The 22,274-nt window shown below is 46.5% G+C and overlaps 1 protein-coding gene across 2 annotated transcripts in view; it reads right to left on the bottom strand.

The window, feature by feature from the left end:
- The window catches only part of TGM6 (transglutaminase 6), a 54,364-nt gene that overhangs the window by 20,618 nt on the left and 11,472 nt on the right, over positions 1–22,274 (bottom strand). For both annotated transcript variants that reach the window (XM_050745666.1, XM_050745667.1), the window contains exons 2-9: positions 19,727–19,900; positions 18,915–19,157; positions 17,490–17,608; positions 16,081–16,209; positions 14,382–14,559; positions 13,681–13,819; positions 10,631–10,734; positions 10,307–10,549 (exon numbers count right to left, since the gene is read on the bottom strand). In XM_050745666.1, coding sequence (XP_050601623.1) covers positions 10,307–10,549; positions 10,631–10,734; positions 13,681–13,819; positions 14,382–14,559; positions 16,081–16,209; positions 17,490–17,608; positions 18,915–19,157; positions 19,727–19,900 — 1,329 coding nt within the window. The remainder of the gene's footprint in view (positions 1–10,306; positions 10,550–10,630; positions 10,735–13,680; positions 13,820–14,381; positions 14,560–16,080; positions 16,210–17,489; positions 17,609–18,914; positions 19,158–19,726; positions 19,901–22,274) is intronic.

The raw sequence follows: 22,274 nt of genomic DNA, 5'->3' as shown, positions 1-22,274 counted from the left end.
TAACTGTACACTTCAGTGTCATTAAGTACATTCTTACTGTTGTGTAACCATCACTGCCATCTATCCAGAGCTCTTTTCATCTTGATTGAAATTCTGTACCTATTAAACAATAATGCCCATTCTCCCCAGATCTTAGCTCCTGGCAACCACCATTCTATTTTCTGTCTCTATGAGTCTGGCTACTCTAGGTACTTCATAGATATAAGCAGCATCATAGAATATTTGTTCTTTTATGTCTGGCTTATTTCACTTAGCATAATGTCCTCAAGTTTCATCTGTGTTCCAGCATTTGTTGGTATTTTCTTTCTTTTTAAGGCTAAATAATATTCCATTGTATGTATATACCACATTTTGTTTGTTCATTCATTCAATGATGGACATTTGGGTTGCTTTCACCTTTTGGCCATTTTGATGAGATCGGGCACATTCAGGGTGGTATGGCCGTAGATGTTTTGGCTACTTTGAATAATGCTGCTCTGAACATGGGTGTACAAATATCTCTTCAAGGTCCTGCTTTCAATTCTTTTGGGTATATACCCAGAAGTTGAATTGCTGTATTGTATGATAATTCTATTTTTGATATTTTGAGAAATAGCCATATTATTTTCCACAGTGGCAGCACCATTTTACATTCTCAACTCCCACCAATTCCACTCTCTCCACATTCCTTCCAACAATTTTTTTATTTGATAGTAGCCATCTTAGTAGGTATGAGGTGGTACCTCATTGCGGATTTAATTTGCATTTCCCTAAAGATCAGTGATTTTGAACATCTTTTTATGTGTTTATTGGACATTTGTATATCTTCTCTGGAGCATGGCTACTCAAGCCCTTTGCCTATTTTTTAATTAAGTTATTTGGTTTTTGTTGTTGAGTTACAGGAGTTTTTAATATATTCTGGATAGTAGTCCCCTATCAGAAATATGATTTGCAAATATTTCCTCTCATTCTCTGAATTGCCTTTTCATTCTCTTGAATGTATCCTTCGATGAACTGACATTTTAAATTTTGATGTAGTCCAATTTATATATTTTTTGTTGTTGCCTATGCTTTTGGCAACATATTCAAGACATCAGTGCCAAATCCAACATCATGAAATTTTTCTCCTATGTTTTTTTTTCTAAGAGTTTTATAATTTCAGTTCTCACGTTTAGACCTTTGATCCATTTTCAGTTAATTTTTCTATATAATGCAAGAGTCTAACTTCAGTCTTTTGTACATAGATATCCAGTTTTCCCAACACAGTTTTTAAAAAGATATCTATTTCTTTTTCTTGCTTAATTTCCTTGGTTAGCACTTCCATCAAAATGATGAATCAATGTGGCAAAAAAGGATATCTTGGTCTTGCCCTTGATTTTGGGGTGCAAGTGTTCAACCTTTCACTATTAAATATCATTTTAGCTGTGGCTTTTTTATGGGTGACTACTTCTATTCTTAATTTGCTGAGTGTTTTTTCTTTTTAATCATAAAGGGGTATGAGAATTTGTCAAATGATTTTTCTGCATCTATTGAGATGATCATGTGGTTTTGTCCTTTTTTCTATTGATACAGTGTATTATATTAGCTGATTTTCAATGTTAAACCCATCTTGCATTCCCGGGATAAATCCCACTTACTCATAGCATATAATCTTTTTTATATGTTGCTGAATTCAGTTTATCAGTCAACTGAATTCATTTCATATTCATGAATTTTTGCTCTCATTATTGATTTTTGCTTTCACATTCATAAGGGAGATAGATATATAGTCTTCTTTTCTTCTGACGTTGTCATCTGGTTTTGGTATCAGGATAATACTGACTTCATAGAATGAGTTGAGAGGTATTCCCTCATTTTCTAATTTTTGGAATAATTCATGAATAATTGATACTAGTTTTTTTAATATTTGGTAGAATTCACCAGTGACATAATCTGGGCCTGATTATTTCTTTGTGGGAAGTTTTCATATTAGTAGTTCAGTATGAACTGTTACTAGTTCTTTACTTGTTGTGAATCTATTCAGATTTTCTATTTCTTTTTGAGATAGTTTTGGTAAGTTGTGTCTTTCTAGAAATTTACCCATTTAATCTAAAGTTATCTAATATATTGTCATACAGTTGCTCATAGTATCCCCTAATAAACTGTCATTAATTATAGCAATTCTGACTCCAAATGTGTGTGGGGTTTTCATACTAACCAATTCTCCAACTCTCTGGACACCAACTGGGTCTCCTTCCATTCCATTCCATTCCGTTCCATTCCATTCCATTCCATTCCATTCCATTCCATTCCATTCCATTCACTAACTACCTGGAGTTAGCATCATACTCCACAGGTTTAAAGGCTCAGTCCCACAAGACTGAGACTTCAGACTCCAGTCACAAGTATTGGTTACCCAGGGTTACTCACACTTCTGTCTAACTTTGCTACAGATTTGGGGTTATCACAACTGCCCACAGCCTTAGGTTTGATAATTTGTTAGCGTGGTTCACAGAACTCAGAAAAACAGTTCAGAGTTTCATTACACAGGCATGACTGATTAAATCATAGGCCTTTGGTGATTAACTCAATCTTCAGCCTCTCTCCCCTCCCTGGAGGTCAGAGGTGGGGTTTAAAGTCCCGAATCCCTAATCATGTCTTGATTTTTCAGGCAACCAGCCCCATGCTGAAAGTGATCTAGGTGCACATAGTCATCTACTAACATACTACAGCTGATGCTCTTCTCATTCTGAAGACTCCAAGGGTTTTAGGAGCTGTGGGTCAGGAACTGGGGATGATAACCAAATACTTTTCTTTAAAAACCACACTCTTTATAATTCTTTTCATTTTTGTAGAGTTGGTAGTGATGTCCTCTCTAATTTTAGTAATTTGATTCTTCTCTTAGTCTAGCTAAAGGTTTATCAATTTTGTCAATCTTTTCAAAGAATCAACTGGTTTTGTTGATTTTCTTTAATGATTTTTCTGCTCTTTATTTCATTTACATTTATTTCCACTTTAATCTTTCTTGTTTTCTCTTTCTGGTTTTTTAGGGGTTTACTTTGCTCTTCTTTTTCTAGGGTTTTTTGTTTGTTTGTTTGTTTTTTGTTTTTTTTTTTAGACAGAGTTTTTTTTTTTTGTGGCCCAGGCTGGAGTGCAGGGGCCTGATCTAGGCTCACTGCAACCTCCGCCTCCCAGGTTCAAGTGATTCTCCTGCCTCAGCCTCCCGAGTAGCTGGGATTACAGGTGCATGCCCCCATACCCAAATAATTTTTGCATTTTTAGTAGAGACAGGGTTTCCTAATGTTGGCCAGGCTAGTCTCGAACTCCTGACCTCCAGTAATCTGCCCACCTCAGTCTCCCAAAGTGCTGGGATTATAGGTGTGAGCCACTGCACCCAGCCATTTTTGTAGGTTCTTAAGGTAGAAGATTAGGCTATTGGTTTGAAATCTTTCTTCTTTAATATAGGTTTTTATGGCTATAAATTTCCCTCTGTGTACTGCTTTAGCTGCATCTTATAAATTTTGGCACATTGTGTTTTCATTTTCTTTCACTGCAAAGTATTTTCTAATTTGACTTGTGATTTTTCCTTTGGCTCATTGGATATTTAGATGTATGTGTTGTTTAATTTTCACATATTATAAATGTATCAAATTATTTTCTGATACTGATTTCTAATTGAATTCTATTGCAATAAGATTATACACTTTGTATGATTTCAATCTTCTTGAGTTTACGGAGGCTTATTTTATGGCTGAACATATGGTCAATTCTAGATAATGCTACCCTTGTACTTTCCAAGAATGTGTATATGTTGCTGCTATAATGTGGAATCTTCTATAGGTGTCTGTTAGTGTCCACCTGATTTTAAATGACAAATGCTCGCTTCCTCTCAACCAGTCCCTAAACTCTTTCCCTTCTTTATTTCCCCCCAGAATACTTATCACTAACTGAAATACTAGTCGTTTTACTTATTTGTTTACTTTTACCTGCCCCACTAGAATGTCAGCTTCTTTAAGATAAAGATCATATGCATTTTGCTCACTGGTTGGCTGGCGCCCGGTAAGTGCTCAATAAACACATGCTAATAGAAAACAATGTGAAAATGTGGCTTACATGTCCTGTAGCTTCACATAAGCCAGTCCTATAATCAACAAAGCAAGGCCCTTCTTGATACAACTCAAACTCCTTATGACATTAAAAGCCCTTCATATGTTGTTGGCCCCAATTCATTCATTCCATGGATCTGTACTGAGCACTTACTATGCAGTTGATGCTGCTGTAGGGGTTGGGGATAAAGCAGTGAACAAAACAGTCAGGCTCCCCGCCATCCTAGAACTCTCAGTCTAGGAGAGTTCTAGGTAGACAATAAAGATTCAAGCAAACATCAAGTTGTGATATGTGCTTAGAAGGAAGTCAATAGGGTGCTGAGACCCCTGGCCAGGCAAAAGTTTGGGGTGAAGTCAGGAGGTCCTTCCCAGGCAAAGAAAGCGTCTTGTGCCAAGTCCTTTAGGTATAAAAGAGCTGCTAATGACCTTTCCCTCTTACTGTTACCTGAACAAGCACTGTCCTCCCTGCTGCTGTAACCTGATCATTCTGTACCTCGGCAGCCTGACCTCATCACACTGCATTGGGGTTATCTGCTTTCCTGTGCTTCCTGTCCACCCTCCCACCTGGTATTTGGGGGTGCCCACTAAATGCAAGAAGGGAGGGAGAGAGAAAGGCACAGTAGAAAGGCAGAGAGCAGAATGGCTGGGAGACAGAGAGTGTGGAAGGAGAGTGTCCTGGGCTGGTCACAGGGTCTCTGCATCAACCTCTCAGCAGCTGTAGCCCCACAGCCACTGCACTCACTATTTCCTGTTGGCTTGGCCATCCAGGCCCTGGGCAGCAGGTGCTTGGTCTTCCCACACAGGCTGCAGTGAGTTGAACAATGTCCTCCTCAACAATATGCCCAAGTCCTAACTCCTGGTATGTGTGAAAATAATCTATGAATAGGATTTTTGAAGATATAATTCAAGATCTTGGGATAAGATCATCCTGGATTTAGGGTAGGTTCTAAATCCAATGACTTTTGTCCTTGTAAGAGAAAGGAGATAGGAATTTGAAACACATAGGAGGAAAGAAGGCCATGAGAAGGTGGAGGCAGAGATAGGAGTGATGTGACTACAGGCCAAGGAATGCCTAGCCACCAGAAGTTAGAAGAGTCAAGGAAAGAATCTCTCCTAGAGCCTCTGGATGGAGCATGGCCCAGCCGGCACCTTGATTTTGGACTTCTGGCCTCCAGACTGTGACATAATAAATTTCTGATGTTTTAAGCCACCCAAGTTTGTGGTAATTTATTATGGCAGGCCCAGGAAACTAATACACAGGACCAGAAGCTGATGGCTGGACAGGTGCACCAGCTTTGCTTCCCTGTTGGCTGCTGGTACCAGCCTTACCAACTAAGATCTTGGCTTTGTATTTTCTTTGCTTGGAAGGTTCATTCTCTGTTTGCTTAGTCTCCAGGCTGTCTTAGGAGTATGGGCAAAGCACGTTGTACCCAGGGGCTCTGAATCTTTGTGCTCTAGCATGTGTCCTGGTTCCACAGACAGAGCAAGGGCTCATGACTCAGAGAGGCATAAGCCCCTGTCATTTCATCTGTAGAATACTGCTCATGCAAGTCAAGGATGTCTTGGCTTCCATGAGCAGTATTGCCCAGCATGAGTCTGGAATCCAGCTGGACCCTGTCTTCCTGGAATGCCTTCTCAACCTTTCATCTCCTGGCTGAATCTTACTCCCTTCAGCATTCCCTCCCATACGCTGCTTTTCCTGATACCTTCTGCCCTGGCCGAGTTAGAGACTCTTCCTCTCTGCTCGTTTAGCCTCTGGACACCCCAGTACAGTGGCAGTCACTCTGAATTGTTCTGTGTTGTCAGCTCACCATGTGGTGTGCTCTCTGGGGACCTCTCTTTGTCCCCTTGCCTCTGAATCATGCCTGGCACTCAGGAGGCTCTCTACTTTGAGAGCACATGAAAAAAGCCTAGCATGGTGTATGGCACACCGAGGCCACTCAGCGAAGAGGGGCAGTCTGGCATAGCGGGGAGGGCAGAGGCCCTGAGACTAGACTGCCTCATTAGAACTCCAGCTCCTCTGGGCTTTGAAAACTTGGAGAAGTTACTTAATCTCCCTGTGCCTCAGTTTGATTATCCATAAAATGACTTTTTTATTTTTTGAGATGGAGTCTCGCTCTGTAGGCTGGGGTGTAGTGACGTAATCTTGGCTCACTGCAACCTCCGCCTCCTGAGATCAAGCAATTCTCTTGCTTCAGCCTCCTGAGCAGCTGGGACTACAGGCAACCACCACCGCGCCCTGCTAATTTTTGTATTTTTAATAGAGATGGGGTTTCGCCATGTTAGCTAGGCTAGTCTTGAACTCCTGACCTCAGGTGATCTGCCCACTGTGACCTCCCAAAGTGCTGGGATTACAGGTGTGAGCCACCATGCCTGGTTCATAAAATGATTTTAAAATAAATATTAAGGCCGGGCGTGATGACTCAAGCCTGTAATGCCGGCACTTTGGGAAGCTGAGACGGGCGAATCACGAGGTCAGGAGATCAAGACCATCCTGGCTAACACGGTGAAATCCCGTCTCTACTAAAAAATACAAAAAAAAAAAAAAAAAAAAAAAATCTAGCCGGGTGAAGTGGTGGGCACCTGTAGTTCCAGCTACTCGGGAGGCTGAGGCAGAATGGCATAAACCTGGGAGGTGGAGCTTGCAGTGAGCTGAGATCCAGCCACTGTACTCCAACCTGGACAGCAGAGCGAGACTCCGTCTCAAAAAAACAATAAAAACAATAAAAAAATAAAATAAAATAAATACTAAATGAACTAATGCATGGACATTGCTTACCATTGTGCTTAGCAAGTTCTAGATACTATTATTATTATTTTTGTTAACCTAGATGTGAAATCACGTTGCCCACAGTAGGCAGTCAATAAATAGTAAACAATAGTATAATTAAACAGTGGCAGTGCAGTGCAGAGTGAGGAGCATGGGCTCTGGATTCTGCAGGGGAGTTCTCCCTTACTAGCTATGTTCTCTGGCTGGGTCAACTTGCCTCTCTGTGCCTCTGTCTGTCTTCTCCTCTGTAAAATAAACGCTGTATCTGTGTCTCACTTAAAAGCTCATGGTAAGGGCTTCGTAAACATTTGTTACATAAAATAACTACATAACTTGTGGAAATGGCCAGCCCACAGCAGGCGCTCAGTGACAGTGATTGCCATCACTGTCATCATGTAACAGGATGTTAATTTCTCCTGTGGCTTTTTTTTTTTTTGAGATGGAGTTTTGCTCTTGTTGCCCAGGCTGGAGCGCAGTGGCACAATCTTGGCTCACTGCAACCTCTGCTCCCCAGGTTCAAGCGATTCTCCTGCCGCAGCCTCCCAAGTAGCTGGGAATACAGGCACGTGCCACCATGCCTGGCTAATTTTGTATTTTTAGTAGAGATGGGGTTTCGCCATGTTGGCCAGGCTGGTCTAGAACTCCAGACCTCAGGTGATCTGCCTGCCTCAGCCTCCCAAAGTGCTGGGATTACAGGTGCGAGCCACTGCACCCAGCTGGTCATGGTTAAATCTTAGGACAAAAGACCCACAGATCTCATGTTTTTTTGTTTTGTTTGTTTTGTTTTGTTTTTTTTGAGACAGGGACTCACTGTGTTGCTCAGGCTGGAGTGCAGTGGCACAATCTTGTCTCATTGCAACCTCCGCTTCCCAGAATCAAGCGATCCTCCCACTGGAGCCTCCTGACTAGCTGGGACTACAGGCACATGCCACCATGCCTGGCTAATTCTTTTGTATTTTTTTGTAGAGATGGGGTTTTGCCATGTTGCCCAGGCTAGACCCCACATTCTAAGTTCCAGAAGCTCCCAGCAGAAGGGACCCAGCCATCAATCTGTAGGTCTTATCAGAGAGGTGCCAGCTCAGAAGAGGCCTTACCACATACTCCCCTCATCCATAGCCCACCCCAAGACAGTAAGAAGATGGCTAAAGTGGAAGATGTCTTTGACAGTCAAGAAAGTGCCATGTTCCCGGAGATAGGAGCTAAAGTGTGAGTTGGGGGTGTGTGTAGGTGTTTAAAAGAATCAGTGTTAAGGTTTGGGGGTATCTTCAGCAAGAAATGACTGGCTGATCAAGATTGGGGGTGCCTACAGAAAGGGAAGTTGGTATTCCCCTCCCTGTGGGAGATCTGTTCATCCCGTCTTACTTACTAAGCTGTGTACTACGTGAGCAGGGAGAAGAGAACTGAAGAGAGACAGCAGGTGGGAGACAGCCAGTCAAGACTGCTCCTCCTACCCACAAGTGTCAGGTTTCAGTTCCCAGCCTTGGAGTGGGAGACAGTGGAAGTTAGGGTGGGGCACCACAGCCTTGTAAAACCTCGGCAGAACTTGGGGACAAAAGTCACCATGCATCAGAAAGAAGCCGTGTTGAAAAGGCCCAAATAGCACAAGAAATCAGCAGTGTCTACAGGAACAGCACAGGAATTAGCCTTGATGGCAGCAGGTTGTGATGGAGCCACCATCTGTCCTCAGCAAGCATAGATAGGAAACTAGGGCAGCAGTATCCGCCCACTTAGCCAGCACTGAATCCTCACCCAGTTAAGACAAAGGCATCTGCTCTCTTCTCTCCTCTTTTCCTCCCCCTTAGCCTAACAGTGCTCTCAGCATTGGTAGCACACTAGAGACCACCTGGGAGCTTTAAAAAGTCCCAATGCCAGAACCACATCCTGTAGAGACTATGATTCAATTAGTCAGGGGTGCAATCTGGACTGCTGAGGTAGATTAAAAATGGCCATAATGCCTTGCAACTTCCCACCCCTTGAATCTGGATTGGGCTCATGAATTGCTTTGACCAATAGAATGTGGCAGAAGTGACATGGTGCACATTCTGAACCAGGCCTCTAGAAACTTCACAGCTTCATCTCTCACCTTCTGGGAATGTTGCTGCTATTGGGACAATAGCAAGGGCTGGCCTGTTGGGACAAGAGAGGCCAAGTGGGAACACAGACCCAGCCATCTCAGCAGTCCCATGTGACAGACATATGTGAGATCCCAGCCAACACCACCTGGAGATGAACCATCCCAGCTGAGCACAGCCCAAATTGCTGACCCACAGAATTGACCAAATAAGTAATTATTGTTTAAGATACATAACTGAAACAGCTCCCTGGATAATTCAAATGAGCAACCAGGGTTCGGGTGCAGTGGCTCACATCTGTAATCCCAGCACTTTGGGAGGCCGAGGTGGGCAGATCACCTGAGGTCAGGAGTTCAAGGGCAGCCTGCCCAACATGGTGAAACCCCATGTCTACTAAAAATACAAAAATTAGCCGGGCATGGTGGTGGGCTCCTGTAATCCCAGCTACTTGGGAGGATGAGGCAGAAAAATCGTTTGAACCCAGGAGGCGTAGGTTGCAGTGAGTTGAGATCACATCATTGCATTCCAGTGTGGGCAACAAGAGTGAGACTCCATCTCAAAGGAAAAAAAAATGTGCAACCAGAGCTGTAAAATATGATGCTAGAGAGTAGAAAAGGGAGGTGAGGAGGTGTTCAGAGCAGACTGTGTCTCCTCTTTAGCAATCTTCCAGGGTCATTGCTGTAGCTTGTGCTCAGGGGACAGGAGGAGATAGGGTCTAATTCAAGTTTGAGCTTGAAGTCGTAATTACTTGGTGACGTGGCTTTAACAAGCAGAAATGGTTGAAAATATGTTAATCAGATCATAACATTGCTAAGGAAACTGTTACACAGTGGGAAAGGGAGATTTTTAAAGTGTATAGTTGGAAGCAGCTGTAAGAAAAAATACAACTGTTTTGTTTTTGTAGCCTAACAAGTAAGGGCTCTTCAATAAACCAGTGGCCATAAATTGGTATCATGGCACAGGCCCTGGCAGATGCCAAACAGGAGATGGTATTATTATTAGTCTGAATTGGGCCTGTGCCATGCATTTGTCCTAGGTGTTCAATAAATAATACCTGCTACTATCATCATTATTACTAGTAGTGATTATTATTGTATGTGAACATACCTAATGCAGTGCCTGGTATATGGCAAGTGTTCAAGGAAATGTAGCTATTATTATTACATATGGGAAATCTTCTAGGGCAGAAGAAGTGCTTAGCAAACAGAGGAAGTTATTAATGTAGCCTAAATAAAGGCACTTGGCTCAGAGCACAGAGACAATGTGCATGGAAGCTGCTGTCAGCGTCATATACATGGGGCGGGGCCTGATCCCAGGCTACCTGCAGTGGGATCTCTGCAGCACATGGGCCATACTGGGGAAGGTAATAAAGGTAATAAGGGCTGCCATGTGGCCCTTACCTTCCGGATACTTGTAGAGGTCGGTGATGTCCACACGGGAGTCGCTGCCTACTGCCTTAGTGCTGATGCATCTCCCAATCTTCTTCGTGTTCGAGTATACACGCTCTCGGCTCTCATCCTCGTGCCACAGCCAGGTGATGTAGTCAGCGTTGACCTCCGCAAACACGAAGGGGCCATCGTGGGCCAGGTGCACATCACCCTCGCGGATGGCAGTGACTGAGGCTGGGCCGCACCGGAACACACCTGGGCAGGAGGGGTGGGCCTGAGCAGCATGGGTAAGGAAAAAGCAGGGATCTGGAACCTACCCCACCCAGCTGAGCGTACCTTCACTCTCCTCCTGGGGGGTGGCATCCAGAACCTGCCAGCCATTGTAAGAGGGGCCTAGGTCCTGCCGGGCAAACCAGCTCTCATTCCAGACATGGAAATTCCTGTCACAGAGAGAGGATGGGTGAAGCTGCCTAGAGTGAGGGGACAGGAAGGGAAGATCCTACTGAAAGGCAGGCCCTGGGCGCCTTACTCTGCACAAGAACTGTGGCTGCATCTTGTGAATCATTCATTCAACCACACTAATGAACACACGGCATTCATATATGTTTGTATATATGTGTATGTGTGTATATAGATGTGTATGTATATTTATCAAGAACCTGTTGTTCAAGGTACTGCAACTAAGACAGAAGATCCTTACTCTCATGCTGCTTACATTCTAACAAAGGAGACAGGCAAAGCTAAGTCAGCAGATAAAGAAATGCAAGTGACAATAAATATTATGAAGATAAAGAGGGGCTTGAGCTAGAGAACAACCCCTATAGACCTACTCTAGGTAAATGACATTGAAGATGAGACTTAAGTGAGGAAGAATAAGCTATAGGAAGAGTGAAGGAATAATATTCCAGGCAGAAGGAACAGCATGTGCAAAGGTCGTGAGTGAGACGAGAAAAAGCCTAGTGTGTTCAAGGAGCAGAAAGTATTTAAGTATCTCTGGGATATGGCCAGCAGAGAGGGCAGGTAGGGTTCTGATTATGCAGAGCTCTATAGACCCTGGTAATTCCAGCCTTATTTTTAATTCCCTGTGTTAAAGATGAGAATATGAGTAGGAAACGTGATATCACTTGCTCAAGGTCTTGCAGAAAGAAAGGAGCAGAGAGAAACCTGATTCCTGGTTTGCCTGTCTTGGCATCTTTACAGCCGGCCTCAGAACTCCTCTTTGGCAGGCAACTGTCTTTTTTGGGGGAAAGTATCTTAATTAGCATTTGGGGATTAAAAATGGGACCCTGATAACCTGGGTGGTGACAGAGTCCTCAACGTCAAAATGAAGTGTCTGTGCTTTCTGCATGAAGAAAAGAGAAGAATGTGAGTATTTTGGGCTTCCAGGGAATGAAGAGAACCAAAAAAGAGGCGAGACCAAGGGGAGCAGAGATGGGCTGAGCTGGAGGCCAGCTTGGGAAGGGTTCCTGGCAGGCTCCCCTGGGGAACAAGGATACAAGGCTCTCTGTGTCTCTGTGTTGTGTTCTCTTCACCATCTCTCCTAATCTGTATTTTTCTATTTTTATTTATTTATTTATTTTGAAATAGAGTCTTGCTCTGTCCCCTAGGCTGGAGTGCAATGGTGCAATCTCAGCTTACTGCAACCTCTGCTTCCCAGGTTCAAGCAATTCTCACGCCTCAGCCTCCCCAGTAGCTGGGATTATAGACGTGTGACACCACACCCGGCTATTTTTTATTCTTAGTACAGATGGGGTTTCACTGTGTTGGCCAGGCTGGTCTCAAACTCCTGACCTCAAGTGATCTGTCAGCCTCGGCTTCCCAAAGTGTTGGGATTACAGGCATGAGCCACCGCGCCCGGCCGTCTCTTCTAATCTTTAGAAAGTTGGCTTTGAGTGGCAGACTTGCACACATGTGAACAGACATTTGAACAAGGTTATTCACCGAAGTGTTGTTTGTAAAAACAAACTTATTTTTAACTGAGGCAACTGAAATGTCCATTTCATATGGGATGGTTAGATGAACAATGGCTTTTTCATGTAACTGAGAGGCCGACTGGGTTCATACCCTTATGCTTCCACTCACTAGCTGTGTGGCCTTGGATGGGTTACTTAACCTCTCTGTGCTTCAGTTTTATCATCTGCAAAATAGAATCAATGATCTTAACTTATTCACAGGTTGTTTGAAGAAATACATGAGTTAATCTATATACAGCACTTAGAACTAGACCTGGCACAGGCTAGGTGTTTGGTGAGTGTTACGTTATTACTTTAAATATTATGGAAAATAAGGAAAACTCTTTGTGTATTGATGTGGAATTGTTAAATGTTCCAGCAAGAACAGTATCACATAAAGCTGCCAATACTGTTTAAGTGGGGAAAAGGCAGGGAGGCACTGCAGGTACGTATGTTCTCGTGTCTACAGAGCATCTCTCTGATAGGAGATGTAGAAGACAGTGATAATGTTGCCTCCAGGAGGAGGATGGGGAGGCTGGGGAACTGGGCGGGAGGGAGACATCACTGCAACCCATTTTATACTTTTTGAATATTAAACCACATAAATGTATTTCCTATTTCAGAAAATTAAGTTAGAAGGATTTTTTTTTTTTTTTTTTTTTTTTTTTTGGTTTTTGAGACGGAGTCTCACTCTGTTGCCCAGTCTGGAGTACAGTGGTGTGATTTTGGCTCACAGAGGCAACCTCTGCCTCCCAGGTTCAAGAGATTCTCCTGCCTCAGCCTCCAGAGTAGCTGAGACTACAGGCGTCTGCCACCACGCTTGGCTAATTTTTGTATTTTTGGTAGGGATGGGGTTTCACTATGTTGACCAGGGTGGAGTGGAATGGGGTGATCTCAGCTCACTGCAACCTCTGCCTCCTGGGTTCAAGCAATTCTCCTGCCTTAGCCTCCCGAGTAGCTGGGGCTACAGTTGTGAGCCACCGCGCTCAGCCTAGAATGAATTTTTTAAAGCTTTATGTGAAGAATTTTGTTTTAACTGAGGAAGGAGTCTGTTTCCCACCTGAGACACACAGCACGGAGAACCGCAGCTGATATGGAAGCAGGAGCCTGATCCAGAGTTACCTGTGTGGATGGAGTTCCCACCCCACCTCAGGAAGCCACAGATTCCCAGAGAGTAGAACCAGGCATTCGAGGCAATCAAATCTTGAGGCCCCTCCTGACCTCTGAGTCTATATCTCTTGACCTCAGACCTTACATCTTGGAAGAGGTACCACTCTATCCGCAGGGCGCCTCTCACTCCCTCCAGAGCCGGCTCAGACCCAGGAGAGCTGGGCTCTGGGCCTGCCGCTCCCTGGTGGTGTTATGGAAGATGACGCCTTACTCCACCTGCAGGGCTTCCGGAGCCCTTGGGCCTGGGCTGGGGGCAGGACCTACCACATGCTGTCTTCTGTCAGGTCCTCCAGGGTCCGCCCGAAGGAGTCCACGTATTTGTCCACACTCAGGTTCTGGTCTGTGTCGTGGGCTGAGTTGAAGTTGGACACGACCCGTGTGGCTATCCCCAAGCACCTGAGGACTGCAGAGCAGAGACTGAGAGGCTCGGAGCAGGCGGGACCCCGGCCCCTGAGGGAGGGGCCTGGTTTCCACAGGTGCCCTGGCTTATCTGTGGCCAAAGCCTTCCGCCCCCCATCTTTGTCTGTCTGTCTACTTCAGCAGGTTCCGGGCTGAGACTCCCATCTCCACTCTCAGAAATGCCACCATCTCCTGCATATTCTCTCAAGGACTTCAGGAGATGCTGCTGCCACCTCATGTGAGCAGACAGGCTTTGAGGCTGGCAGGAACTTGGAAGCCACCTGATAGAGCCCACTCATCTTCCTGAGGGGACTTGGAGGCCGAGGGAGCCACAGGGCTCGCCCAAGGTACTCAATGAATGAGAGGCAGAGGGAGGTAGGTAACTCTTTCAAAATAAAAGATCTGATGTGAAGGAAATAAATTCTCTGGCTTCTCTCTTCGTTAGCCAGACTTGGTTCTCCCCCTCAATGAATCCATCAATGAAGATGGGTTGCAGCATATGAAAATATATGTAAATACATTTAGATAGAGGAGGCTGGGGGAGGGGCCCTTCTCTCCCAGGGTACCTGTGCACATGACTCCCGCGAAGACCCAGCACTGGCCGTACTTGACTGGCTTGTACCTGCCCTTGAGCCACTTCTGCAGAATGGCCACGCTGCCACGCCAGTGCAGCGGGCTGGTGCCGCCGTCGTACTTGCCCTGCCACTGTCCTTGCACCACACCTCGGTCATTGTTGCTGTTCACCTGGGCAGAGGAGGGCACGAGTCCACCACCAGACAGGGCTTCCTACCTCAAGAACCGCATCGTGGTAAAATCCTCTCCAACTTTGGACCACCAGGTCAATCAGGGTCACTCTTGCTTTTAACTGCCTGAAAATTAGGGGCATCTGTTGCCTTAAAATACCTACTTTTTGGTAGCACTTGTCATTTTCAATTATCTTCCATTTGGATACTGTGTTGTAAAAATCATTACAACTTCAGAGCATTTCTTATGTTAAATGATCTGTTTTGGGGAACTGTTGGCATAATAATTATAGGGACAGCTAACATTTATTCAACGCTTATTGTGTGCCAGACACCACTATGCCAAGAATTTTGTGGACACTATATTAACCTGTTGAAGTTTACAATGTGGGCTTGATTATTTATCCTTTTTCTTTTTCTTTTTTTTTCAGATGTGAAAACTGAGCTTCAGAAGCATTCAGGGACCTGCCCAAATCACACAGCAAGTTAGTCCAAGTGGTGATCCATGAGTCTAGGACTTGGACTCGGGAGCCTAGAGTTCAGGACTTTCACTGTCCTCAGGGCTGTGATGCTCTGCTGTTTGGGATTGTCACTCATGTTAATTCTCTGTGCTCCAACTGCTCTCTGAGGTCTTGAGGAATTGAGAGTATCAAATAGGAGAAATATAGCTTTGTGCAATTTTGGAATCTCAGATACCACCCACTGACCTTAATACCTGCATGTGGTAGAGGGAGCTGGTGGGCCCTGCAGACATCTTTCTGGAGGAAATACCATGGCCTGAGGCCTGTGATAGATTAAAGTTGTCATACCTCCCATGGAGAGGTGGGTCTATGTCCCACTCAAGAGGAGGGGTCCTCTTGAGTCTGGGCTGGCCTGTGACTACTTTGACCACTGACTATGGTGGAAGTGATGCTGTGCCAGTTTCTGGGCCTAGGCCTTATAAGACTGGGAGTTTCTACTTCCTCTTTTTTGGAAGCATTGCTTGGGGCAGGGAGGTGGGGGTGAGGGAGCCATTGCTATGCATGAGACTGCCATATTGTGAGGAAGCCCAAGATAGCCACATGGAAAGGCAGTGTGGAAAGAGTGATGACTGGTGGGTCCCAGCTGCTACAGCCACCCCAGCCCAGGGCTTGACATGAGGGTGAGGAGGCCATCCTGGACGTTCCAGTTCCAGGAGACATGACATGGATGACAACCTAGGAACTGCCGACCACCAGAACCAAAGCCCCTGACAGAGGTCCTGTCAAACCATCCCAGACATATGCAGCCATTAAGACACCCCCAGAAAAAGCATCTTGGAGCAGAGACAAACCATTCTCATGGCGCCCTGCCCAAATTCCTCGTCTAAACAACTGTAAGCATAATAAAGGGTTGTTTTACACTACTGAGTTTTGAGGTGGTTGGTTGTGCAACAACAGCGAATTAAAACAAGGGGTGATGGGAAGAATCACAGGGTGTGGCCCCAGGGTTGGCTGGGGGATCCTTGAGGAAGTACATGTGCAGGGATGAAAGGGCTTCTCACCATGGCGCTGATGACCCTGGTGACGTAGATGGGGTCGTGGCGGCAGGACACGTCGGTGGCTGGGTTGTTTTGGTGACCGGGGCTTCGATCCAGGATGGAGAGGCAGATGTTCAGGATGTCCTCCTCAAACTGCTCCCCAGAGAGGCTGTGCTTAGAGGCTGTGCTCAGTCACCCGTATTCCAGGCCCTCCCACAGCCCTCACCCGGTCAGTCACCCCATCTGTGCAGGGCAGTTTGCTGCCCCTTCCAACCACCAGGGGCAGCACAGAGTACCTCTTGGAAACCCTTCCTCAGAGAGTCACCTGGGGAATCAGAACCTCAGCCTTAATCACACGTCTCCCCTGCTCAACAACCTCCCATGGCTCCCTACTACCCACAGTAAAGTCTGGGCTAAAATCGATGGCTCTTGAGCCACATCTACCTCACTGATACGCTCGTTTGGTCTACATGATGTTTTCAAACACATTTGAATTAGTTAACAATATTTAAAAACTGGGGGATGTTTGCATACACATTTAGGTTTCTGGTCGCTGATAATTTGCAAGGTCTGGCAACAAAAAGTGGGTACTGAGTAGTGGCTACCCTTTAGATGGACCCTAAACTCTTCCCTATATCTTCCCTGTCCAGCACCCGAATCCCGAATGCTTTAAACCCCCGGCCTGCAGGGCAGTGCGTGACTCCTTAGCCTGACAGTCAAGTCCAGTCTTCCTTCCGCTGGGCACCTGGAGCTCAGGCAGACAGAACTCCTCTAGCAGACTCAGGACTCCCTACTTCACACCTCCATGTGGCTCTGCCTCTCTTCCCTATGCCTGGGCAGATCCCGCCTCACTGTAGAGACCCAACCCCAATATCATGCAAGCCTCCACAATGGCCGAGGTGGAGGTTCCTTTCACCTCTTCTAAACTCCCTTTGCTTCCATCCCTATCATTCTTTTTCCTTCCCCTCTTGCATCTGGTATTGGAACTGCTTATCTAAGCCAGTGGCTCTCAGAGCATGGTCCCACCAGCAGCATCAGCATCACCTGGGAACTGGTTAGAAATGCACATTCTCAGGCCCTGCCCGAGACCTACTCAGTGGGCAGCTCTGGGGGTGGGGTCCAGCACGCCATCCCTCCTGGGATTCTGATGTATGCTTGAGTTTGAAAACCACTGATCAGAGCTGTTCATTTTTCCACAACAATACTGACCTATTCTGTGTCCATACCGTGTCCAAAGCAATTCCCCTTCCCCAGGATGCAGCGCATGCCCTGGCCCAATGAATAGTAGATGAATGAATGAACGAGTGGATTTTCTCTAGGAGTGAGTCCCCCTTTGTCCCTCCTGAGAAGAGTGAGCAGACAGAGGGACTCCAGTCCCACCGACCTCCCCATGCCCCAGCCCACATCCCTGTCTGGCCTGTGCCCCTGGAGACCTGCCCGTAGTTCCAGCCCTGGGCTCGTATGTGCTTCTCCACGCCTCGGAAGATGATGCCGCTGTCGTTGAGCACGTACTCCTGTCTCTCCTCCTCTGAGGCCAGAAACACATCGTCCTCTGAAAAGCAGTCATCAGGCCTGGTGTGGACCGGGGCTCTGGCCTTGCTGGCCTGGGGAAGGGCTGCATCAGGGATCAGCAGCAGGACAGCGCCCGGAGGCTGACTGGGGCAGGAGAGGTCAAGAGGGGGCTTGCGAGCTCCCGTGCTGCCTCCCTGCCAAACTCCATCCCTCCCGGCAAGTCTTTATCCAAGCAGGGACCAATCCCAAAACAGCCCAAGACTGGAGAGTTTTATGGGACCTGACACATTAGCCTCATTTCTTTCTTTCTTTCTTTCTTTCTTTCTTTCTTTCTTTCTTTCTTTCTTTCTTTCTTTCTTTCTTTCTTTCTTTCTTTCTTTCTTTCTTTCTTTCTCTCTCTCTCTCTCTCTCCTTCCTTCCTTCCTTCCTTCCTTCCTTCCTTCCTTCCTTTCTTTCTCTCTCTCTCTCTCTTTCTCTCTCTCTCTTTCTCTCTTTCTTTCTTTCTTTCTTTCTTTCTTTCTTTCTTTCTTTCTTTCTTTCTTTCTTCTTTCTTTCTTTCTTTCTTTCTTTCTTTCTTTCTTTTTTTTTGGTTTTCTTTTTTTTTGAGACAGAGTTTTGCTCTTGTTGCCCAGGCTGGAGTGCAATGGCTCAATCTCGGCTCAATGCAACCTCCACCTCCTGGGTTCAAGCAATTCTCCTACCTCAGCCTCCCGAGTAGCTGGGATTACAGGCATGCGCCACCACACCTGGCTAATTTTGTATTTTTAGTACAGATGGGGTTTCTCCATGTTGGTCAGGCTGGTCTTGAACTCCCGACCTCAGGTGATCCACTCACCTCGGCCTCCGAAAGTGCCGGGATTACAGGTGTGAGCCACTGTGCCCGGCCATATTTCTTAGATATTAATAAGAATACTGATCCTGGCCACCCCTTACTAAGGCCTTATGATGCATCTCATACATTACAAGTTTTAGCTCTATGGATTTTTACCACAGTCCTAAGAGGTAGGCACTGTTATTTTTCCCATATTACAGATGAGGAAATGGAGACTGGTAGAGGGGAGCAGCTCAGCAGAGCTGGGACTAAACCAAGCCAGTCTGATTCCCAAGTCCTGGCTCTTACCCACCCCTGGGCCTCTCCTGCCCACTGGGTCCTCTAGCACAGGCTTTGAAACCTGCTACCAGGTTTCTCTGACCATTGCCTACCTCTTCCTAGGCCAAGTACTTGCCCAGCTCTTGGCATTCACCTTCTTGTCCTTTAACCCACCTCCCAGGCTCCCTCCAAGGGCAGGCCCTCCTCTGAGGATGTCTTTTGGAAACACCTCTACCTTGGACTTGGCCACTCCTACCTGCACACCATGGGTTGAAAAGAAGAACAAACTCGCCCAGCCTCCGGTTGCTGTGTTTGCGGTGAGAGGAAAGCCTGATGCTCAGCAGGTAGCGGCCAATGACAGCATTGGGAGGGCTGGCGAGACTGACGGTCAGAGTGTTCTCCATCTGAGCCTCCTTTGCTGCTGTCCAGCCCTCACCCAGCTCCAGCTCCGATGTCTGGAACACAGCTTTGGTGTGGAGGGCCTCAGAAGCCCGGGGTCCTGGAGGAGGGGAGAGGGACTCAGGAGACCCTGCCCCTGGGAAACCCAGCTTTAGAGAAGCGAAAAAAGCTACAGGCCTGGAAGCCCCACCTTCACCCCTGAACTTTGGGAGAAGGCTTTGGGAGAAGGACCTGACCAAGAGCAAGAAGGCCAGTGGCCGAGTGAGGGTCCACCTCAGCTGCCCTGACACCCCAGCCACTTCCAGGCTAAGGAGAAAGTGACAGCATCCTTTGAAACCAAAGCGTGCCTATGTCGGGCCAGGAAAGGAAAGAAAAGCTTGGGCTTCAAAGTGCTTGATGGTTTTTCATACCCTTCCAGAGCCCTGGGTGTCTGGTACACAAAGGGTTCCAGAGACGTCATCCCATCCATCCCACTGTCTGCTGGCAGCACCTGCCAACCACCCCCAGAAAGCTGCCACCAGAAGCCTCCAGGGTTCAAGGCTCCGTCTACCTACAGGGACTTGCTTCCCCCAGAGCCTGAGCTGCTGACTGCAAGGTCTCAGGTTACTGGGTCATAAGACAGGTCCCTCCAGGTGCGGATGAGAAGGGGGCGCTGGCGAGCTCAGTTACCTGTCTCCACCATGAAGATGAAGGTCTCCTCGCAGTCCGGGGCTCTGCTCAGCTCCAGCGTGAGGCTGAACGACTGGCCCCTGCGAACCACCAGCTCAGGGCAGGGGTACTCCTGGGTGTGGTGGGCAGCGCCATTCCTCGACCGCTGCCAGTCCACCTTGGTGACTCTGATCCCTGGGTGGGGAGAGGACAGGGAGATGAGGACACGGCCTTGTGTTTCTCACCCACTCTGGGCTTGTCCTCCCATTCAATCCCAGCCAGTCATTTATTCATCCAACTGCTATTTATCATATGTCAGCAATTCTCTGTTTTTTTTTTTTTGTTTTTGACACAGGGTCTCACTCTATCACCCAGGCTGGAGTGCAGTGGTGTGATCTTGGTTCACTGCAACCTCTGCCTCCTGGGTTCAAGCAATTCTCGTGCCTCAGCCTCCCGAGGAGCTGGAACTACAGGTGTACATCACCACACCTGGGTAATTTCTTTGTATATTTTTGGAGAGATGGGGTTTTGCCATGTTGGCCAGGCTGGTCTTGAACTCCTGACCTCAGGTGATCTGCCTGCCTCGGCCTCCCACAGTGCTGGGATTACAGGTGTGAGGCACCGTGCCCAGCCTTAGTCATTAAGTTCTGTAAAATCACTGCAAAGGTTGAATTAATGAGAACTGACCCATTGCCCTTAGGGAAAATAAATACAAGTTTAGGTTCCTGTGAGCCTCTGGTCCCAACTTATTCATCAATTGATCAGTATATAAATGTGCATTTCTGTTTAAAGATACATTATTCAGGCTGGGCGTGGTGACTCACGCCTGTAATCCTAGCACTTTGGGAGGCCGAGGTGGGTGGACTGCCTGAGCTCAGGAGCTCGAGACCACCCTGGGGTCAACATGGTGAAACCTCATCTCTACTAAAATACAAAAAAATGAGCCGGGCATGGTGGTGGGTGCCCGTAATCTCAGCCGCTCGGGAGACTGAGGCAGGAGAATCGCTTGAACCCGGGAGGTGGAAGTTACAGTGAGCTAAGATTGTACCACTGCACTCTAGCTGGGCCACAGAGCAAGACTCTCCCTCTCAGAAGAAACAAACATTTTTTAATATATATTGTTGATTCATTAATATTGAACTTGTGGCCAGCAGCGCTATAGTTCATGCCTGAATGTTCACCTAACACATATTTTTCATGTAAGGCACATTGCAGCTTTACTGCTCCTGCTTTTCCCGCTTTTCCTGCAGCTTTCCTAGGAACATGAGACAGCACTTTAGTCCTGTGCTCAGCGGCCATTTTAAACAGAGAAATCACCAACAAAAAAAGCACAAAAATGCAAAAATCCCCTAGTTTTAAATGGACAGAGAAAGGTTATTTGTTTATAGTATGAGAGCTGAAACAAGAAGGCAGAATATTGCCTGTTCGGCTTCAGCTGGGAATATGCATGTCAGGTCAGGCGACAATTTTTCTGCACTCTGTGCATGTCTGTGAATGGCTAAGAAAGTGCAGAGTATAGATTTTGGATTTAAAAATAAATATTAGCAATGTGCATGTACAGAATCCACAAGCATTGAGGATTGACTGTATATTCTCTATGCCAGGCTGGTGTCTGGTGCTGAGGATGTAGAGGTGGGCTTGCCTTCAATGCATGGTGCGGTGAGACTGTCTGGCTCAATGGTTATGAGCAGGTCCTCTGGGGGCAGCTGATATGGGTTCAGATTCTGACTTGGCCATCTACTGGTTGACCTACCTTCCTTTCTTTGTTTGAAACTGAGTGTGGCTCTGTCACCCAGGCTGGAGTGCAGTGGCGCGATCTCGGCTCACTGCAATCTCTGCCTCCCAGGCTCAAGTGATCCTCTCATCTCAGCCTCCCAGGTAGCTGGGACTGCAGGCACATGCCACCATACTCAGCTAATTTTTTGTATTTTTGGTAGAGACCAGGTTTCGCCATGTCGCCCTGAACTCCTGAACTCAAGCAATCTGCCCAACTTGGCCTCCCAAAGTGCTGGGATTACAGGTGTGACCACTGTTCCTAGCCTGTCTTCTTGACCTCTCTGCCTCTCAGTTCCCCACTCTGCAGAATGGGAATAATGCCTGTGGCGTGATTGTGAGGATAATGGCTCCTGTCATTTAGAGTCCTCAGAAGATGAGAGCTCAATAAATGTTACTTATTATGTTCCAGGGGTGACACCTAAGTAGGTGAGTCCATGTAACTAATTCTCGCTTTGATACATGCTATCAGGGAGAAGGATGGGAGCTGAAAGAAAAGTAATGGAGGGCTTGTCCTGGTCTGAAGCAGGACAAGCAAGCCTTCCTTGAGAAGGTGGAATTGAGGCTGAGTCTTAAATTGGATGGGTATCTCCAGGAAAGAGTTGAGTGATGGATCTAGTCTCAGTCCAAGCATCCTCTTCCTCTATTCAGCGTTCATTCATTCAAGTGCTGGGCATTGTGCTGGATGCTACAGACCCAACAGTCCATCAAATACCCTCTGGCCCTGACATCACACAGTTGATAGCCCAGTGGAGAAGACTGGCATTAAGCAGATAGACCTCAAACATTTAGGGCA

The sequence above is a fragment of the Macaca thibetana genome, chromosome 10, assembly GCF_024542745.1.
Source record: "Macaca thibetana thibetana isolate TM-01 chromosome 10, ASM2454274v1, whole genome shotgun sequence".
Lineage (NCBI taxonomy): Eukaryota > Metazoa > Chordata > Mammalia > Primates > Cercopithecidae > Macaca > Macaca thibetana.
Note: the sequence above shows the minus strand (reverse complement) of the source record. Positions and strands in the feature narration are given on the sequence as shown.